The following is a 22,038-nucleotide window of genomic DNA, read 5'->3' as shown; positions in this document are numbered from 1 at the left end:
TCTTTACTGACCAAATGGACTTTGGTGTTTTTTAGGTGTATTTTCGACTTCATGCTTCTATTTTGAAACTTGTGGGGAAACCAGACTCTGGAGTAGATGCAGAGGTATTGGTTAGTTTCATGAAAGAAGCTTCTGAGGGACCTTTTGCCAGGGGTGAGGAGAAGAACACTCCAAAAGTTGCAGAAAAGTGAGTGCTAGTTTCCAGCAATATCCTCTGAATGAATGCTAGTGAACTACTGTACAATCCACTATTAAAATGAGGCTGAATAAAATATAAACAGAGTGAATAAAATTGATGCTAATGTTTGAAGTTTTCAGGTACCATGAATAAGATTGCATGCTGCTCTGAGATCTCAATAATTGGCACAGAGAAAATGGGAAGGGAAGGAAACAGAACAATTGTGATCTTGTGGTCCATTTTGAAACCACTTTTTTTATTTATTCATAAATTTGATTTTTAAAACCAACTGTTAAAAAATTCAAATGCAAATTACCTTCACTTATAGGACAAGAGATTGTAGTCCTCACAATTTGTCTCATTAACAGCTACAAAAGAAAGAAGAGTTTACCATTGACCAGTGACAAGGGAGGAAAATAACTTGTACTAAAAATCCTTCCTTTAGAATTTGTTAGTGAGATTTCATTGCTCTATTGGAAATGCTGTAAGAACATGCAGTCTCCTTTTGTTCTTTTTGTATAAACTTCCCCTTTCTTCTCACCCTCCCAGAGAAAAGCCTTGCATGATAGATGAAGACTCTCACTCCTCAGCTGGAACAGTGCCAGGCCCTGGGACTTCCCTCCCCTCCTCCTCGGGTCCAGGTCTGACATCCCCACCTTACACAGCCACTCCAGTTGACCACGATTACGTCAAATGTAAAAAACCCCGTCAGCAGGCAACGCCGGACGGTACAGTCCCTGTTCTCAATTCTGCCAGCAGGGAGGTGCTCTGAGCATGGGGGGTTTGATCATGATCAAACTGCTCAAGGAGGGTGAGGGGTCTGTGGTAACACGGGCAATATTGAAGCTCATTATTTTTCTATATATTCAGTGCCTTAAATAGAATCAATGTACAATCAGAGCTTTAAATACGAAACTCAAAGTTGTCACCTGCCACCGATGGTGCCTGTCACTCAGGCAAAACAGTGATGTTGGTAGGAGGAGTATGAGCTCACTGAATGTTCACTGGTTTTTTTTTCTTCAGAGCTCATTAGGAAAGATGTGGGTTCAGTCTTTAGAAGACTGGACACTGTTTCGACCTGTTGTGAAATGACCAGGTGAAAATTTAAACTGCTTCTAACAAGACAAATTGGTAAAAAGACAACACAAGCCAGTATTGCAATTTTTTGAAGGAGGCAGGTGGCAACTACTTTGGATATATTGTGATTCAGCACGAAGTGATTTGCATGACAGTCCAGTAGATTCCATCTTTTAATTTTTCTTTATCATTTACAATGACTGGTTAGCAGCTCATCTTTATAGAATATGAAGTGATAGAATAAATAATTGGCTCAAAAATATAAGAAGAAGGGGGGTGGTGTCATAGTGTTAATGAAGATTTTGAAATTGCTTATATAGTAGAAATTAAGTTACAATTTAAGTAACCTGAGTTGATTATTTGGCTAGGAATTTGATTCTGATTCTACTCTTCCAGCCATTTGTTTATCCATCTGGATCTATGAGTATCAGCACTCAAGGAGTAAAATATCTACAGTGATTAGCTTGGTGTTGGTAGAATGTGCCAGGCCCCACAGAAATGCTCTGCTTGATATGAATTTATTTCTGGAGGGTGGGCTGCTTCCTATTGTCATTTTCTGAAGAATGGAAATTTGTAAATAACTTTGTTGACACGGTTTTGAAATGAATGTTCGTATGCCTGAAAATTTTGCAGGGTGAATTTATTCCTTTTCCTCAACAATTCTTGGTGCAACTGCCAGAAGCTCTTTTATTTCTTTCATTATATTGAACAGAGAAACGTTTGTTTGTTATTACTTGCATTTCACTTGGGAGTAATTCATTAGACTGTTTTCAGATAATTTGTAGTGTGGAGGTGTGAATGGGTTATGTAGTGCTCAGGCTCTTTATTGGCTTTTTGATGTCTTTTGACACAACAGTATAGAAGGGAGCAAATATTTAAATACTTCTTAAGTAATATTCCCTGTGAGAAGCATTTCTGCCTATGACTACATGTGCTTAGGTCCTGAAGACTGTCTCAGTGCTCCCAGGAGAGCCATAAGTAGATAAATATTCCACTGTGTGGTTAGTAGCTCCTCTCCAAGTGAGACATGATGGGCTGTGGCAGCCGATGGCCCAGTGGGAGCGGAGGCGGCTGCTGAGCCAAGCCTGAAGGTGCAAGTGCAGGAACATCTGCCTCTGCCAGGGCTGCAGGAGCAGTTCTGGATCTGCAAGCTGAGCCTAGCTGGGACTGAGCTTTGTGCTGTCAAAGCAATTCCAAATGTCAGCTGCTGGAAGAGGCAGAGTTTGGGTGATCTTCAGGAAGGCTGTGTGTAACCATGACAAGGAGAATTGCAGAGTACTGCATCATTCATAATGTTTTGTAAGTTGCTGGCACAACTGAGCCCTGGATACAGCATATTGAAGAACCCCAGGAAACTGAAATATTTGCCTTGGGGCTTTTACAGATGGAAGAGCTAACAGGCTGAGCTAACAGGCTCAGAAGTCTTCCACTTTTATATTATTACATATACTGTGCTCTTCTGCATGCATTTGCATTTTACTTGTATTAAAATACATACTTTTGAAGTAAAATGCTCTTGACATCTTACACATAATCACATCACTGAAGAAAGCTGGTGCCAGCATTTTCATTGTACCATTCCTAAAAATAGCAAGAAAATACTCTTCATTTGACTCTTTAAATTATTTTTGAACCATTCTGACAGAAATGAAGCAGTCTATATTATTGTTCAGGAATGAATAAGTTGACCTAAATTCAGCCTAGGTGTTTATTCTTTCAGAGGCTTGACAATACCTTTTTTTACTCCTGTATTGATATTGTTGATCATACATGGCATAGGTAATGTAAGGGTATTGTACAGTTTTACACACTTTTCATATATTACCAGAAACAAGATGCTATTTGGGATCACTACTGACCTTTGAGACCTTTTTTTGATCATTTTTGTGTTCTGTGCTTTGAGAAAACATGACCTGTGAGGAAAGAGAGAAGGAATTGGGAATGGTTTGTCTGCAGAGGAGAAGGCTCAGGGGAGACATGACAGCAGAGTAACCTAAATAGTGTTGAAAGCTGTACAAAGAGTTAGAGGCAAAACCCCAGGATGTCCATGTTCATGGAAGGCAGAACAGATGATGCTGCACTTAAATTGCATTTTCATTCTGAGCATTAGAAAACAGTGTTAGACTAGTCTTAGGAAATACTGGTTTTGTATAGCCTGCAATATTTTAGCACTGGAAGTCATTAAAAAGTGGCAGTGCAGCTGTCTGCCAGGCATGATGGAGATATAATTTATCCTGAGGGAAAAAGGAATGGACTGGATGAACATTTGCAGTTCTTTCTGAGCTCTATTCTATTAATTTTGTGGGTTTTGTGGGTTTGGGTTCTGGTGGGGTTGTTAGTTTGGTGCCTTCTAGAGCAGCAAATTATCTCATTACAAGCTGGAGAGAATTGCTGTACAGCCAAACATCTTGATTTGGAAATACTGGGATTCTGATCTTGAAACATTTATCTGTAAATAGGTGAAGCTGTGAGGGCAGACTTTTTTTGAATACATTATATTTAAATGTGTCATTATAGTTCTGTAGCTCTCTGGCACATTTTTCTGGTGGAAGATGATGACTGGTATATGCAGAAATAAAGTTGAGAGCATTGAAAGGCTTCAGATTCAGTGAATGCTGTTGATACTAGTTTTAAGTCATATATTTAATGAAAATGGGAGAAAGGAACCAGTAAATACAGCTTGTAAAGTAACTAAACTTCTTTTTCCTCGTGGCAGCTGCTAGCACATATCTCCTTCAAGGAGACAAAAGTTTTGCTGAGTGGCAGCTGTTATTTGCTGGCTGACTTGCTGCTGTCATCTGTGTAAAATGGGCAGCTTCCTTTCTCTTTTCTTGTCCTTCCATTCAGCAACATCTTTTCTTTCCTTCTGTTAATCCTGTCTTTCCTGTCATCACCCTACCTATTGCTATTTTATAACCCTCCAAAGTGAAAACTTGCATTTGAAGTCTGAAGCATAGGATCAGACTCTTATTTTCTTAGAGCAAAATAGGAAACAGGAATACCCAGGAGCTTGCCAGGCCCTCAGACTTTCATTACCTGTGCTGTTACTGTATTTACACAGATAATGACCAGTGTAACATAGCAAAACAGATAATGCTCTCTGTCCTCCTCTGTACAACTGGGTGTATGTAGTCAGTAAAAACCAATTGCATTAAAAGCAGTAGAGTTAGCTCAGAAAACAGGAAAAGTAGTAAATTTTTTAAAAAAATCTAAATCAGGTGTCTGTTTCCCAAAAAGTAGATTGTTTAGGAGGTCTTTTTTGCTGTAATATGCCTTTGTTGTGTTGATACTCAATTCCATGTTCTGTGGTGGTATGCAGATGATGTATCCATGGCTGTTGCAGTGTGCAAGTGTTGTACTGTGTGAGTCCTCATCCATGTCATGTAGTATGTCATGTGTAGTTAGACTTAATTGTCCTTTTTTGTGTTTGTCTTTGCTTAATTGCTTTTGCAACCAATATTGCCCGTGCTGCCTCTAACCTTTACACAAATCTCTGTTCCCCAGGCATTCTCTTCCTGCTTTTACCTGTCACGGCTTGCTTTTAATAATTGGCAGAAGCTGCATGATAAACTCACTGGGAAAGGCTCCTTGCTTCGTGCTGTGGGAGAAGTCTCACTCCATAGTTTGTCGGTCTGTAATTCTGCAAATGTTCTCAAGATGCACAGTTTTTGTAAATGGGGGTTCTCAACATCCTGATGAGACAAAGGTGATCTCTGAGCAACTTCTTGCACCAGGTTGTCACTCATGCTGAAGTAAATCAGCTTCTGGGATGGAGTGGATGTTTCTGTGCATAAAATGAACGTCCACATTGGAACATTAAAATCTTGTCCTTAAAATTCTCTCTCTTCAGCAGTTAAAAATGAAATCTTTGAGCCTGCAGTGCATGTCCTGTTCTGGCACGTGGTGCTGGATGCTCATGGGCACTGCATACTGGACTACATGAATAATGAATCACACCCAGTTTATTGCAGCGTGCTCCATTTTTACCTTTCCCCATTTTAACCTCTCTCTGATTAGTACAAGTGTCACACTGAGATGTAGTGTGAGATTATGTAAAAAGCATGTGTCCACATAAATGGGACATTGGTGAGATACTCTGGTGCTCTGCTCTTGAAGACAGAACAGCAATATGGGACTGTAAGTTATGGAAACACATTCAGTGTTCAGTGCAGCCAGACAAAACATAGACTCTCATCTTTGACTCATGTTAAAAGAGAACTCCCTTTAAATTGCTGTCCTCAAATTAACCTACTCCCATGCAAATCTTTGCTCTTCTTTTGTCTTTTAATAATGTGCAAGTGCCTTTTGATGCAGAGCTAAATGTTGTCTTCTGTTATGGGTGGGACTTGTTTGCAGAATGAGAATTCTGTGATACATCATGTTTCTGACTGCAGACCAGTAAAGAAAAATGCTCATGTGTTCAGGTGGAAAGGGGAGAGGTGGTGCCAGGCAGGACAAGGAGAGTCTGTACCTTCACAGCCTGTGAACAACCCACCTTTATTGCATGAGAAGATTTTTTTTTTTCAGTTATATATAGTTGCTTATTCATAAGCTCTGAACTGTGCAGCAGGATTTTTCTGCAAATTGAGTTAGCATATGTATAGAGCTCTATAGAAAAGCTTTCTGTGCCACTCCTTTCTGATTTTTTGACTTGTACCTGATTGTTTATCATGATTCAGATACCTTCTTATAGTAACTGGATGCACATTTTCCTTCAGATGTTTAAGGCAGACAAAGATATCATTCAGAAGTGAGTTGTACCCTCTTGGCTTTTTGAACCTTTTACTTACTCCTGCATGGAGATGTTTCAGAGGTCTTCTCTATCTTCCTCTTAACTTCCAGAAAGTTTCCAAAGAGGATTACTGAACTGCATAGTAAATAATAGTCAAAGGCAGAGCACCTCATTCCCATTGGCACTGTGAAACTGTGCTGCAGCTCCCCTGAGAATAAATTCTGTAAGTCTGTACCATGGTTGGTACCTGCTCATCATGCTTAGCAGTGAGAGCTCTGTCATTAGGATTGTCTGAGCTGCTTCAGATCACTCACACTGCCACTTCACTGTCCCTGTCCCTCTGCAGTGCTGAGTGGGCTCAGTTTGGGTAACAAGGCTCTGGATGGTGCCCAGGGCTCCTGTGGGAGGGTGCTGGCACAGGCTAATGCCTGCTGCAGTACTGAGCCCTGTTTTCCTGTTGCATTTTAAAATTGAGCAGTCATTTGCCTCTCCAGAGTTTAGCACAGCTTTGTTCTGGTGCCTGCAGGTGCTGTGCCCAGTGCTCAGGGAGCAGTGACAGTGACAATGCTGGTGGCTGTGTCTGCTATGGAGGAGTAGTGGGGAAGAGGGATTTTTGAAGTCAACCCAGTAAACCTGTTTCATTCAGGATAAGATTAATGTTAAACTGCTCTTAAGCATGGAATTAAGGCAAACAATTCAGGTATTTTTTCTAAAATCTGTGACAAATCTGTTTCAGTAATAATAGTGATTTAATAATCCATGTGACTGACAGGACCTCAGTGTGATGCAATAAAGGTCTTGGCAGTACAGATGAATATACAAGTTATTTCTTCCTAATGACATCTTTCTGATAATAATTAGTATTTTTTTACTAATGTCTTGGAGAGTTAACAAGATTCTTCTTTTGACCTTTTCAAATCTCCTGTCCAAAGATGTTCTTTTTCACCCGTTGACAGAGTAGGGGATGTAATCTGACAGAGATTTGAAATGAAATGTCTCAAGCTGAGGACAAGCTGAGAAATGAGGTAAAAAAAAAATTGCTTTCAAGTGCCATTTTCTGAAATTTTTAGAGATAAACATGAAATATTTAACTTTGCATCAAATAGAGATTTCAGCTAGTCAGTTTGTTTGAAATCTACCTAAAACTTAGGAATGATGCAATGAGGTAATGAAAAAAATATTATAGTACCATGGAGAAACATCTACTATCAGATCATATTTTTCATAGGAATGCTGTTAGAGTTACTTATGCACAATTTAGTAGAGCTTTCTCCCTAGTCTCTTCATTTCTGCTACAGATAATAATTTTGGGACATTAATACCCAGCTATATTTTTATCTTAGCTTTTGAAGTAATAGGAAGGGACCTCAAAAGAATATTTAGTCCTTGATTTACCAATCTCTTACAACAAGGGACCAGCCCAGCTTTTTGAAAAAGCTTGCCTTATTGCAATTGCTGGGTGGGGAAACTGAGAAAACAGGTAAACAAAATTTAAAAACCAGTAATTTTTTAACTCTTAAATTACACTGGGTTATATTAAATAGTCTCTAATTATAGCAGGAATTATTAAAAAGGGCTGATGTTCTCCATGGGTTTCTGTCATTCAAAAGGACAGGTGTTGATAGCAGGTGGGAATTTGGAATTTGTTCTCCTGCCTCACCACTGCAGTCTGGCACACAGGTTGGGTAACACTAATGCCTGCCTCCACTGCAGGCAGCTCTGACACAGAAAGGAAAAGCTTCAGAGCACAACAAATGTAAAATATATGCTATGTGTCCATCTAACATATATATATTTATTTAAAAAGTGCTGTATTTAGCAGTTAGGCTAGAGGAGAATAGTACTTTCATGTATACACAATATGCCTTTTTTTTTTCTTTTTGGAAAACCAGAGTTAGGATGTGAATTGGTGCAGTTGCCAGAAGTTCTGCATTGCATACTGCAGTATTTAGGTATTGACAGAGCTTTGTATTAAATTAAGGAACATCTGGGATAACCTAACAAATGATGGCTACTTGTCTGAGTCTCTTTAAAGGCCTACAGTGATTCTATAGGTTCACTGTTCTATTTTCTAACTGTATGTAGAGTTAAGATAGAGATGAGGGAGGGAAAAAGTCAATTTTCTTGCTGCAATTAAAACCTATTGCCTTTTGCACTGTACCTAATGAATATGAACAGCAATTATTTTATTTTTATTTTCATTAATCATATGTATTTGGAAATTCTCCCTCATCTTTTTTAAGATAAGTCCAATTCTCCCGGTAATTTTCATATGTCATCTCATTAATCTCTCATTTTTTATCCTCTCCTCTGAATTAATTTTCCTTATTTCAGTCTCTTTTTTAAAATGTGGGTCCCAAATACAGACTCTGTAATTAAGTTTAATTTTCATTAGTGCTCAGTAGAACAGGAAGACTCTTAGATTTTTTTTTTTCTGTGAAGTTACTGATTGCACATTCAGGAGTGCTGCTTTGCTGAGGTGTGTTTAGAGTAGCCTGACATTTTGGCCAGCTCTGGTTTGAGAATCACAAATTCTTTCCAGACCAGTGTGAATGTGTGTGCTGGTTCCACTCACACGTTTGCTGCTCCTGATCCTGTTACCTTTTAGGTGCTTAAAGAAGGATTTATTTATTTATGCTCAAATAATTCTGTGGAAAATGAAGGCTGGCTGACTCACAGCTTTGACCTTTCATTCTTTGTAAAGATAAGTGCTACACTTTGTTTTACATTCCCTGGGACTTTACCCATCCTCTGTGATTTCTGAGAAATTAATACTAATAATTGGTGGCTGCTGCTAATTTCTGGAATACCCCAGAGTTTTCCATCAGGCTCACTTAGTTTGAAAGCATCTGCTGCATTCAAGGAATATCTAATGTAATAGAAAGTTGTCTCAATAGTCATCTTCCTCTGGTTTCCAGTGATTAAGGAGCTCAATGTTAATATAATTAATTTTTTAATAGAGTTAATGTATTGAGAGAAAAGGAGAATAAACATCCCTACCTAGACCCACACTCATTTAAGCAGAAATTTCAAATTAAAATAGCTAGCTAATTGTAAGGAGGTGTTTACATTTGTTCCCATAAGGAAAAGCTCATGCATACATTTGAAATTTAATGTGTTGAATCATTGTCTATCTTTGCATGATGAAAAATTATTGTAATTTCCCAGTGATCTGATCTCACCAGGCATATTGGTCTGGTACTTCTTGATTTACATTCTAATGCTTCATCTGTCATAACCCACACATCAGAACTGACCTGCAGGCTTGTGGCAACATCTGGAAATGAAACTTCTTAAAAAATATCAAAGAATCTACTGTAAATTGTTTTCTTGATGTCAACTGGGAGTTCAATAGTATTGATTTGTACCACAGAAAGTTATTAAAGCTTTATAAATGAGTCATTTAAAGCTTGACTGACCTCTCTTCAGAATCCTTCTCTTCCCATTCTTTATAATTATATTCTTTCTGTATAAAACTTGTCATCATTAACCAACTTATATAGCTTCCAATTAGGAAGAAAATACTGTTCCCCCATTCTTTTTCAAGATACAGTTTTATTAAGATCTGCTCACTGAATGGGGAGGTTTTCTTTGTGTGGTAGTGAAAAGCCTATGGAGTGCATCAAATTTGGTTTAAATTCATTGGAATCCTAATAAGCAGAACCTGATCTGCAAGCTGAAGGTTTGCAGAGGGATTTATCTTGATAAAATAAATTCATAGGAGGCCCTTAGCTCTCTCCTGAACAAGTGCAATTCAGATGGAACAGAAGAAATTTAATTAAATTATCTGCTCATCTCAAAGCAAAGGCTTTTGCTTTGTTAATTTTCTTTCTTGATCTTATCAGTAAAATTGGTGGATCAGAATGCAGTGGAACTACCCAGACAATGGATGTAACCCCCTCCTGGCTATGCCATTTCTGTATAGATTTATAGAATGGTTTGGGTTGGAATGGACCTTTAAAGATCATCTAGTCCCACACCCCTGCAATGAGCATTGACACTTTTACCTAGGTCACAGAATCAAGTATCAGTATTTTAAGAAGAAATTGGAAATAATTCTTGCAGACTCCAGGTTTAAAGGGAATTGCCTGTATTGGAGTTTGTTGACCACTGAATTATTTTGGCACAGTGTGGAAAAATGCCAGTCTTCCATCTCAGTGGGAATGTGCAGGCCTCTTTCTGTCACAGACACTAAGCCCTGTTCTTTAGTCATGCAGGGTTGCCTCTGATAACCCTTGATGTAAAGAACTTGGGTTATATCTGGCAGGTTTCAGACATGAGTGGGAGGTTTTCGCTTGCCTGTTCTGAGGTGTGTTTTATCCCCCGTGATGAAGTCAGGATGCGTGTTCTGTGCAGATTAACAGCTTAGTTGTGACTGTACTGTAGTCAGCAGCCACTGCTCCACTCTGCCAAGGTAAAGTCACTTCTATTCTTCTGTCTGCTGCCTTGAAGTCCAGTTTCCCTGTCTGTTTTAGCCTAGGTTTTGATGTGTTGTTTATTTGCCATACCAAATCACCTCTCAGAACATTTGTTGAATAGCATCTTACACCTGCAGGATAGTTGGCATCAGAGATCACTCCTGGAAGTTTTTGCCTTCTAATTCTACTTGCTTTTCTTTCCCTTGTGAGTAATTTTTACTAGTATTGTTGTTCTTGGTTTTCTGTTGTCAATTGAACTTTGCTTGTGCCAGGTTCAAAATTACACTTGGGTGCTTTTCAAGGCAAATGGTACAGTAAGCCTGGGAAGTTTTACAGGGCCATACTAGCTGAAATATTGTGTCCCCAGTCTAACTGCTCTTCAAAACTGAGCTTTATTGCTTTTGAATCAAATTCCAGGATTATATTCTAGGAAGAGGTGTGGTGAGAATTAAATACCTTTTCTTGGTGGTGGTTAGGGATCCTCTATGGAAGTTGTAAGAGTTTGCAGAGTGGCCACAGTTTTGTGTTGCTGTTACCAGGAGACAAGTAACAGCTTGAAGAGTATGAAGTGGTGCATTCCTTCTTTATCTCTTTTGCAGAGAGGAGTCAGGATAGCACTGGAGCAGTGCTGTCTGACTCCAGTTCCACACAGGATATGTTTAATGAACCTGCCAGTTCTCAAGACAGCCTGAAGAAGACTTACACAGAGAAGAGAATTTCTAGTACCTGTGCTGATACACTGATACTCAGCAAAGAGACTCTGGGATCTGCAGAGGAAAAGGGTATGCCTGATTTAATAGATAATGTCAGCTACAATAGTCTCATTAAAATGTTTCTCCTGGCTTGCACTGAAATATGCTGCACTGTGACTAAGAATTTTAACTGGGTATCATTGCTGCCTGTATTTGTGTAGCTTAAATTTGGAACTGTGCCTCATTTATGTGGCCTGCTATCTGCTAAATCTTAGAAAAAATAAAGATAAACTGCTGTCTTTGGTGGCCCTTTGATTTGCCTTCTTCTAGGTTAAACTTGATTTTTCTTCAGTGTTTCATATTTTTAAATAATTTAAAGAGTAGTTATTTGAATATAGTCTCAAACAAGACTTTACTTTTCCCAGGAATAGATGCCCTTTTTGTTCTGTCCCAGCAGCAGCTTAATATTCATTAGAGAGAAGAGCAGAAGTAGTAGGATTTAGATGCTTTATTCCATTGTATACTTAATTCCAGTGGAGAGCTAGAATTGCTCCCTACCAGATTTTTCCATATCTAATAGTACTAGGTGTTCTGTGTTCCACTGGAAAAATTTTTTCAAAATCCATTAGCTGGAATTTCCTTTGTCTGATGTTTGTACAGTTGGATGTGGCAGTAGATGAAGAGACTGGACTTAACAGGGAAAGACTAACAAAACCAATGTGTAAATTTTGTCCACCTTTCCAGGCTGTGGCTGTTTGTGGGATGCTAAATCTTTGCCAGTTCACACTTTCTCAGTTTCAGAGATCCAGAGGTCATGCTTCATGGACAGTCCTGAGTCACTTCCCTGATCTCACTAGGAACAAGTGCCAAGCAGTTATCTCTTGGTTTGCAGACTTGGATTACCTTGATTTCTTGTTTTAAAAAATATTTTACTTCAGCCTTGACTAAGCTAGGAAAGCCTGTGGTGGTTCTTGCATTAACATGCTGAAATAAATGCCAGTTCCTACTTTTGTGAAATAGTACTTCCACAATCACTAAATCCAGTAGTTTTTGGCTACTAGACTAAAAGCATGGTTCTTTTTCAGGCTTGCAGCAAGTTGTGTTATTGTCATTATTTGTCTGTCAGAAAAATCATCAAATGCATTCTTAAATGACTGGTGTTTATTAGAACAGATATTGTTTCCCATAAAGGTACCTGTACAGTAAATTTATAATGGATACAGACATCAGGCAAGCACATTTTGAAAAATGTGAGTTCTGTAAAACGTGTTTGACTCAAAAGTTCAGCCTTATCAGAGAAAAAGTTACAGAGCAGCTTTATATTTGAGTATGAAGTACATTTTAGTGTATCTCCACACTCTCTGCTGGGAGATAGGCTGTGATGTAAGAGGTTCTTTATCCTAGTAAAGACAAAGACATGGGAAACTTCCATGACTAAAAATCAAAGTTAAAGAAATAATCTGCATGTAACATGTGTGTTTCCAGCAATAATGCTTAGCTAAAAGGAAATGTGAAAGCTGCCGCTCTACTGAAGTGAGGTTTGGTATCCTTCAACAGAAGATAGGTCAATTGAATTATAAGTTACCAAGTTAATCACAAAAATATTTACTTGGAACTGTGGGTCCTACATTATGCAGAAGATCAGGTGAGCTGCTGCTGATCATTCTGTCTGAGCCCATTTTGTGTTCTGGGTTTGTATTCTTCTAGGCAGACTATTAAGAAAAATATATTTCACTTAGGAGGGTAGCTTTAATTTTCTGTTCTGTCTTCTTTTATTTGCAATAATATGTTACTGAATTTACTCTTCTATTTTGGCTTTTTTCCTTCCTCCTCCTCAATATTCCAAGTGTTTGTAAAACCCTGCATTGTGTGATGTGTGTTGAATTCATACTACTGTTCAGGATCAAACCAAATTGAAGACAATGGAGATGTCATTGTGTGAATCTGTCAGTGAGTTGCAGGTTACTTATTCAATGAACATCATGAATAGCCATACATTTTTTTCAATATTTCTGTCTATGCTTTAATGAAGAAAAGGATTACCTTTTGTCATATTGATTTTTTTGTCATTTTCTACATGTCATTGCCATTTGGAAATGGCAATTTCACTGTCATTTTTCTCTTACTGTTCCAGCTGCAGGGAAGTCAGAGGAGCTGCTGGAGAGCTCAGAACTTTATGATCCTGCTGAACCTACTGGCCAAAAACTGGTGGTGGATCCTCAGTGTGCTTCTGTCAGTGGCCTCAAAGCTGCCATGCCCCCAGGCTCACAGTGGGACTGCAGGAAGAAAGCTGACCCTTGTGGGGAGGATGGGGCTGAGTTTCCTCACGGACTCCCCGCAGACCTGGAGGAGCAGCGCAAGTTCCTGACGGAGCAGTGCATCTCCTCCTTCTGCCTGTGCCTCAGCCGCTTCCCCCAGCACTACAAGAGCCTCTACAGGCTGGCCTACCTGTACACCTACAGCAAGACACACAAGGTGAGCCCTGAGCCCAGGTGTGCTAGTTTGGAGGACAGGTGTCTGCTGAGAAAGGCAGGAGCTTCTCTTTGAAATGGAGAGTGTAAACCCCCTCCCTCCAAATTATTATAATTTTGAAATCAAGCAGCTCTCAGGCAAAGATATGGGAATTAGGAATAACAGTTCTTTACTAGGGAAATTAAAACAGAAATACAGTACTACAAAGAAACAAACTCCAAACCCTGACACAGTCAGAGTACAACCTGACACCCTGTCAGGCAGGGTGTTGGCAGCAGTCCCATTCCATGGTGGCTGCATCCTCCTGCAGTGACAGATGTGGCTCAGTTGGAGCAGTGCTCCTGTACAAGGTGCAGTTTCCCTCCGGAGCTCCAGTGCTGATGTGGAGGAATCCGGTTTTCCTCTGGAGTCCAGTGGAGAAAGGGGCTCCCTTAGTGTCCCAAAACCTCTTTTTATCTTGGTAAGAAATGTTGGGCTCTTCCCCCTGGCTGGAGCAACTTCCAATGGGATGCAGTAATTTTATCAGTCCCACGCCATTAGCAGAAAATGACTGGCTGGAGGAAGGATGGGTTGTGAAAAGATAAAGAACAATGCCCTGCCTGGTTTCAATGGATGGCCCATTAGCAGAATATCTGCCATTGAGATAAGGATCACTGTCCCCACTCTCAACAGATGGTGATAGAACAGATACCTTTTATCACATCCTGTGTTGTAACCAAAACCACCAGGCAAAGCAGCTGTGCTGCCCCTGTGTTAAATACAGCTTGCAATGAAGCTGCACTTCAGCTCCTAGATTGTCTGACTTGTGTGTGAGGTCACTTAAGGAGAAAATTTCTTTTTTTATTACTGGACTAACTATTTTTCTGTCATTCAGTAGAGAATTACATTTTAGATATGTCACATAAATTAAGATGTTCTCATAAAAATGACAGCAATTATTTATTTTACTGAATAAGTGGACTGAAAAGTGACTTGGAAGCAGAAATTAATCAGTATTGTGTAAACACAGATAAACTCTCTGGGTATCCTGGGTCTGTGTAGGAATAGTACATTTAAATGATCAGAGGTATTTTACTATTTGTCATAGTCCAGGTTTGAATTCACAGATTTTATATTTGGAAGTCTTGCATTAGATCACATGCTACTGTGCATAGCTTCCTGAATTTTCTTCCCCACCGGTACTGAAGCTTATGTGAACAGTAGGGAAGGGGAACAAATTGTACCCCTGACCTGGAAGTAGAAAATGTCACCAGTGTCACTGGAAAGTGAGCACAAGCAAATCTTACCAACCTACTGGAAGGTGATGAATATTCCATTTGTCTGTAGAGTGATTATCCAGAAAAATATCAACCTTTTTTTATAGAGAGCTTGTTTTGAAAACATTCTTACGCTGTTTGTATGTAACAGTTGTTAATTTTTCCATGGAGCTAATCATGAATAGGAGCCATGGATTCCTGCAATCTGTCATTACTGTTGCTGACATGATTTTGTATCAACATTCAACAAAAAAAGCTGCCTGTTTTCCAGTTTTCCATTTATTGGTTCAAATAGCATGTCCTTGCCTGAGGAACTACTTGCAAAATATTTTCTTCTATTATTTTTTCCCTGATGAAGCTTTCTCTTTTTCTTTTTATATCTCCCTCCTTATATAAATATCAGCTCAATGATGGATTTCTATGTGAAATACACATTGTTGTATAAATCTATTTCCTCTTGGAATTCAGAAAAACTGAATCCTGCTTGTTTGTGCCTAGTAGTTACCAGGCTGGCTTCAGTGAGCATTTTTGGGTTTTACTGTCCTTTACTTCTCTGCATAATGAACAGCCACTTCACATGGTAAAACCCAAACAAATCTTCTTATTGATATATGTGCACTACATATTTTCACATGGGTTTTACATTATTTTTCTTTAATGACTCATTCAGGTTCTTTTGTAGAGCAATGTCCAGTGTCTGTGTTTTAATGGCACATTACTGTGTCTTTAGTGGAAATTGTACTCCTGCACAAACTTAAACCACAAAATGGGTCTATGCATTGTCATCAGTAACTGCAGTAAGAATTATGTTTACATTTACTCATGATAAGCCTGATTTAAAATATGAGATAAATTACATCAGGTTGTGTTGTTGGGGGGCAGAGTGGTAAATTTTAGAAAACTGAGATTAATTTTTCGATGCGTATAACCATCTTGGAAAATTCAGCATTTATGTTCCAACGCCAGGAATTTGCATGAAGAATTCAGACTGATGTCCAAATTCATGGTTGGCTGGGAAAAGGAGAGGATTGGCAGGTCTCCACAGTGCATAGAAAAACAAGTTTTCCCTATGCAATCTGTTTTCTCCCATTTCACAGTTTTCATGGTTTTGCTGTTGTGAGATTAGTCAAGATAGTTGTTAAGTGCTTTTTAAAACATCTTTTCAAACTCTTTGAACATTTTGTTTGGTTACATGTTCTGTTGGGTTTTTGGTTTTTTTCCCTGCAAAATCCAGCTTAATATTTGGAGTCTATTTTTCTTTGTTTCAGTCTGTTATCAGAACAAATTTATACATAGCTGTTTTTATTTGGAGTAAATATGAAGGGAAGTACAGATGAATTTTAACAAGTTACTTCATTGCCAATTTGGGCAGTAGTTTCAGTTTCCCATTATCATTGTCTTGAAGTAAATTCTTCATCCTTTGTGATTTTTCCCTCCAAAATGAATGTTGGCACTATTTGGAAGAAGAAGTTAGGACTTGGCAAGACACTGTTTGTCAGTGTAACTTTGTGAAAAGTATTTGCCTTATGGATCAGTATGTGGAGCTGGTCTGATAATCTGTAACAGCAGGTGGTTAGGAAATAAAAATATTTACTTACATGCTTTCTTTTAATCTCCAAATGAAAAGTGTTCAGTAAATCCTGGAAGAATGTGCTCACAAAGACTGTGTGAGTTTTTAAGTTTATATATTCTATAATGTCTGTTATTAGCAGAGCCCTTTATGGGGAAATGAATGCTGGGTGTGACATGAGGTCAGTGACATGACAAGTTAGTCAAACCAAATAATACATGCATGTAAAAATGACAAGATTATATGTATGTAGGCTTAATATATACTTAGATACAGACATAATCTGGAAGCATAATAGATGTAACCACTTCAAGTAGAAGCAGATAATAACAGTTCATTTAAAAGGGCACCCTTCAAATCAGTAGTCTTTTTATTTTGCTTTTATTTGATGTAGGAGTAGGAGGAGGTTTTTGAGACAAAGCCATCTAATGGACTGTAAATGAAATCAGAGGGAAGGATTAAAGTACACTGGAGTGTTTTGTTCACCTCTCAGAAACACTTCGTGGAGTTTTCAATTTAGGTAAAGGTGCTTCTGACACCATTGAGTTAGGGGGTATCCATCCCAGGTGACTCAGAGTTCCACTTGGTTGACCCAAAGAGATTTTCCTTTTCTACTTCAGCTCTTTTGCAAATTACTGTACCCTGTCAGTCATCTTGTCTTTGAATCTTGGGGTGATAAAGATGTGGGAGGCAACAGCTGAACTGGAAAGAGTATTTCATAATTGCCCTGAGTCAGACAGCCAAATCCAGCATTTCAGACTGGCAAGCAGTGTGCCAAGAAGAATAAATCCTTTTTGCTGTGTCCTGGATCCCTTCACCCACTCCTAATAACTTCATCAGCTGAAAACGAAGCAGAGCAGACTCTGTGAAATCTAATGAGTTGAGACCTGCTCAGGCATATTTACTGGGAATAAGTGATCATGCTGATTTAAGGAGAAGGGTAGTGGAAAATCTGTAACTATGTCTTTTATTCCTATTAGCTTTGATTGTGTGAAGTTACCGTGTAATTGCCCCATTTGTCTGAATGATCTTTTCTCCTCCTAGCTGGGTTACTGCCATCATCTTGTTCAATAAAAGCCTCTGAATTATGTGTACCAAACACATGCCTGTGGATGGTCAGTGTAATGTGCAGAGCACATCCCAGCACCAGAGCATGATGCTACAATTAATGACACAATTAATGATCTCTTAACCTTGTCCTTGTAAAACTTCCGTTCGGGAATACATCCATAGCTAACATTGCTTTAGACTGGGATTTGAGATGGAAGCTTTCTGGTGGGATGGTAACTTTCTTAAAGATTTTGTTTTCCTTGAATTTTTGTGTGATAGTTTTAACTGTAAGATTCAGATTACCACACACCGAGCAAGTTTTACTTCATTTTTACACTTGGAATTAACTTACATTTCTGATGACTGTGAGTAGGAAAAAATCAAACATTTTGTGTGCCTGGATCTTGGATGTTCCAATAGGCTTATTTTTGTTGGATTCTGATTTTATTCAAAACAAGATAACTTTCATGGAAGACCAGATTTTTGTAGGTTTTCTTGTGTTGTATGTTATTCTGTATGTATTTCCAAGTATTTTTCAGGATGAGGTTACAAGATTTCAGAAACAGATATTACAAAAGAAATTATGTAGAAAAAAGTTAGTATGCAGTCGAGTTTACACCCTTTGCTTTCTTCAGTCTTAATTAAATTTGACACTCAGTGATAATAATTAAATTTACTGATTCCCATGACCAACCAGAAAGTACCTTGTGATGTTTATGAGTGAATATGTAAAAGAAAGCTGTCCAAATCCCCTTGATTGTGCTGCACTATAATCATGAAGGTCCTGTGTAAGTACCTCTAGGAGCCCTGGGAATGAGGAATTTTTGACACCCATAAATATCTTATTTACATTATTATTGCCAGCATTGAGCTCTCTTGCACATGAGTCTATAATCAGCATTTTGCTGGAGGAGATGCTCTGGTTCTGGTAAGACATTGGAGATTTCTGCATGATTACTGTCATTAGCACAAAGGCACTGATGATTGAGCAAAGCTTTTACTGTTTCACAGGATCTCATAAACCAAAATAATCTGGAACACAGGATAAGAACTTTTCTAATAACCCCCCCCCAACACACACATACATGAAAAAAGGATATTACAGCTGGAATACACTTCTTGGATGGACATGATTTAATTATATTTATGACTCACAGAAGTGTATTTCCAGCCCACAGAACACAAGAGTGCAACATTCTCATTTGTCTCTGTGAACCAAACATCTTCCTCTTTCTTTCATGTCTTGTGTTGTGAAATTTTCTGTACAAAAACTGGTCCAATGCAACTCAAATGCCACTTTGGAATCCTGAAATAAAAAAATGAAATAAAGCAAACCCTCCATCAGTGAAATCTCACAATTAATAATTGTCCCATCTGTTGGTAACATTCTGCCTGGAGCCAACAGCTGTCCCTAGTTCTCAGCTACATAAAAGAGCTTCATGCATGGAACTCATAGAGGGATAGTGCTTTTATGAAATTGGTTGTCATCTATCATTTTTGGTTTGTCTTCTATTATTTAGTCCCCTTCTGACACTTTGTTGTTCATTCACTGAGTGCTATTAACAAGTTTGATACAGCCATGGAATTTCCAGGGAGGTTCAGTGACCTTGCATGGAGGGCAGTGGCTGGGTAGGGCTAAAAGCTCAGAATTCACCACCCCACTGAAAGGTGGCTGCAGTTTAAGCCTGAAGGTCGAGGTCTCAGCTCTGGCAGGTGGCTGGCCTGAGGAAAGAGCTGGAAGTGCTTCCAGAGAATGTGTGGGGAGAACAAACACTGTATGTGGAAAACAAGAAAAGATGTAAGCTATTATCTTGTCTCTGGTGGGTGTTTTACCAGGACCTGAGAGTGCCAATATCGATCAGCAAACTCTCAGCAGCTCACATCAGCCAGCAGAGAAAGACTGGAGTCATTAAACAATGTGTTCCACAAGAATCTTTATTTCGTGTGAAGGGTGGTCGAGCTGGATCCTCAGAGACAGAGGGGAGACAGTCATATTTATAGGTTCAAGGGGGATTGAAATTACAACCAATAGAAAGTTATAGAAAGGACAGCACCCAATCTAAGTCTGAAGTTCTAAAGGTGAACTGACCAATTACACAAACTAATTTCTAGCCAATTATCTTCCAAAGTGATAGGAGAGTGACCGAATTCTTAAGGAGTTCAGCTCAGCCTTGTTATCTAGGAGACCTTATCTATTAAACTGAATGCCAGAGGCAGATGGGTTGGGGGGAATTGTATCATCCACAATAAGACACTGCGGCTTAATAAATAAAAGCATACTTTGTTTTGTACTTTTACCTGTGGTGGTATTTCTATCCCCTGCCTAGAACTGACATGGCTGTTGTTGTCCCCAGAACCTGCAGTGGGCACGGGACGTGCTGCTGGGCAGCGGGGTGCCCTGGCAGCAGCTGAAGCACATGCCTGCACAGGGCCTCTTCTGCGAGAGGAACAAGACCAACTTCTTCAACGTAAGTTTACACAGCTGATAAACACAGGCTGTTCTCAGCCATCCCTGCAACACCTGCTTCTCGTTTGAAAGGTTTGCAAAGGGATGGGGATGTGAAATTCCACACAGGCATGTTAAACAAGCCATGAGCAGCTAAAGGAGAGGAGAATTGCAGAGATATTTACTCTCTCTTGAAGGGAGCTGCACTAGAAGGATTATTTCTGGTGAGCTTGAAAACATGAGGAGAGAAGCACCAACATTTTTTCAGTTATGCATCATTTGTTATATATTTGATGGCTAAGCCCTCTTTAAAAATTCTAATTTTTTTCATCTTAATTATGCTCTTGTTTATTGTTTCTCAACTCAACCTTCACTTCTCATGATGAGAAATAATGGTATTTGCTTGAAGAACTCTGCTGAGTTGGAAGGAGCTTTCTTGTGCTCTGCTCTCTGTAGCATGGCTCAGCAGAAAGAGTCTCCAAGCCCCACAGTGAGGCAGCAGCACTGTCACAGAGACTGTCCCTGTGTGCTCACTTCCACTCTGCCTCACTGACATGGCACACAGAATGCTTCTGACACTCTCATGGGCATTTATCAATCAGTTCTCTGCTGTGATTGCCACACACTGCTCTTGTCTTTGGTGTCTTTGGTTTCTCTGTAGTGTGTCCCAGGATTCTGGCCTTTTGTGTTTTTGTGACAAGGTTCTGTAGCAGCTCTGGTTTGCAGTGTGTGGTGGGAGTCTGGAGATGCTCTGCTTGTCATTCTGTTATGTGGTTACCTGTGATGGCAGTGACAAAATTTTGTGTCTCTGCTTCCCAATCAGTGCTTCTGTTTTAATATTGGAATTGTGAAATTTGTTTTAGCTTTATATCTGTAAACATCTATCTTAATTTTTGCTGTGTGTTGTGTTAATTAGCACCTCTCTGCAAACTTCTTTTATGTACAAGGTAAGTGCTTTTCTCTGATTATAATACAACTAAGGAATACTGACAATGGTTCAAAATTGATTGATGGATCAGTCTGCCAAAAGGGTTTCTATATCATTATATCTTTCTGGAGAGAAGTTTTGATTAACAAGTGCTGTCAGACAGCAACTAAATCCCATGTACCCATCTGATCACTCCCCTCCCATACCCTCCATGGGATAGGGAGGAGAATCAGAAAAAAGGTAAAGTCCATGGACTAAGGTCAGCTAAAAAATTGAAATTAAAAAATATTATAAGAATAGTAATAAAAAGGGAAATAAGAAATAAGGAGGAATAAAACACAAGAAAAACAAGTGATGCACAGCACAGCTGCTCAGTACCTGCTGAGGTACCAGTTCCCCAGCAGCAATCAACCCCTCCCAGCCAACTCCCCCCAGTTTAACCAGTATATAGTGGTTTATGTACTTACCTCTATTCCACCCTTTGGCCAGTTCCAGTCAGCTTTCCTGGCCATGCTCCCTCCCAGCTTCTTGTGCACTGGCAGAGTCTGGGAAACTGATTTAGAGTAAGCACTGCTTAGCAACAACTACAACATCAGTGTGTTATCAACATTATTCTCACACTGAATCCAAAACACAGTGCTGTACCAGCTACTAGGAATAGAATTAACTCCATCCCAGCTGAAAGCAGGGCACAGCCTGATGGGGCAGACTAAACAGTGCTGACCTGATTGATGGCTACATGGCTTTGTGCTCATTTCCTTGCAGTGTCTGCCAGTTTTCCCTAAAAAAGTCCTGCTGTGATTAGCCCCTCACACTTCTGAATGCTTGGACTCAGATTCACATGGTGCAGAGTATTCCTGTGGAAATTAATGGAATTATTCAATGTGCTTCAAGCCAAGTCTGAACTTTGCGTGATTAAGGCTGACTTGTTCATCACTGCAGGGTTAAGTGTCAAAAGCATTCTGTTTTAATGTATGAGGAAGATGAACAGTAGGGAACTGAAAGGTGTGTATAAGGGAGTGTTTCTACTTGAAAATGGGAATTACCACATTAAGAGAGATCAGTGGTTGACCTAAATCGTGTCTAGTTTTTGAATGCTAATGCTAGCTAATTTAATTTCAAGAGATTCCACTATATTCCTAGGTGGAATTTTCTAGCATTATTTCAGGAAGTAATTATTTCTTACTCTGCATACTGATATCTTTATACAATGAAGGAT

General features: G+C 39.2%; 1 protein-coding gene and 1 long non-coding RNA gene across 5 annotated transcripts in view; one reads left to right on the top strand and one right to left on the bottom strand.

Moving 5' to 3' along the window:
• The window catches only part of CABIN1 (calcineurin binding protein 1), a 107,999-nt gene that overhangs the window by 28,583 nt on the left and 57,378 nt on the right, over nucleotides 1-22,038 (top strand). For all 4 annotated transcript variants that reach the window (XM_033075819.2, XM_033075820.2, XM_033075822.2 and 1 more), the window contains 5 exons: nucleotides 36-187; nucleotides 728-906; nucleotides 11,005-11,187; nucleotides 13,232-13,572; nucleotides 19,800-19,913. In XM_033075819.2, the coding sequence (XP_032931710.1) occupies nucleotides 36-187; nucleotides 728-906; nucleotides 11,005-11,187; nucleotides 13,232-13,572; nucleotides 19,800-19,913 (969 nt within the window). The remainder of the gene's footprint in view (nucleotides 1-35; nucleotides 188-727; nucleotides 907-11,004; nucleotides 11,188-13,231; nucleotides 13,573-19,799; nucleotides 19,914-22,038) is intronic.
• On the bottom strand, nucleotides 18,427-21,745 carry LOC117004755. The gene is made up of 2 exons (XR_004419677.1): nucleotides 21,287-21,745; nucleotides 18,427-18,751 (listed from the first exon to the last, which is right to left on the bottom strand). It is a non-coding gene; the product is annotated as an uncharacterized LOC117004755 (long non-coding RNA).

This window comes from Catharus ustulatus, chromosome 18 (assembly GCF_009819885.2).
Source record: "Catharus ustulatus isolate bCatUst1 chromosome 18, bCatUst1.pri.v2, whole genome shotgun sequence".
Lineage (NCBI taxonomy): Eukaryota > Metazoa > Chordata > Aves > Passeriformes > Turdidae > Catharus > Catharus ustulatus.
This window is presented reverse-complemented; position numbering and strand designations above follow the sequence as displayed.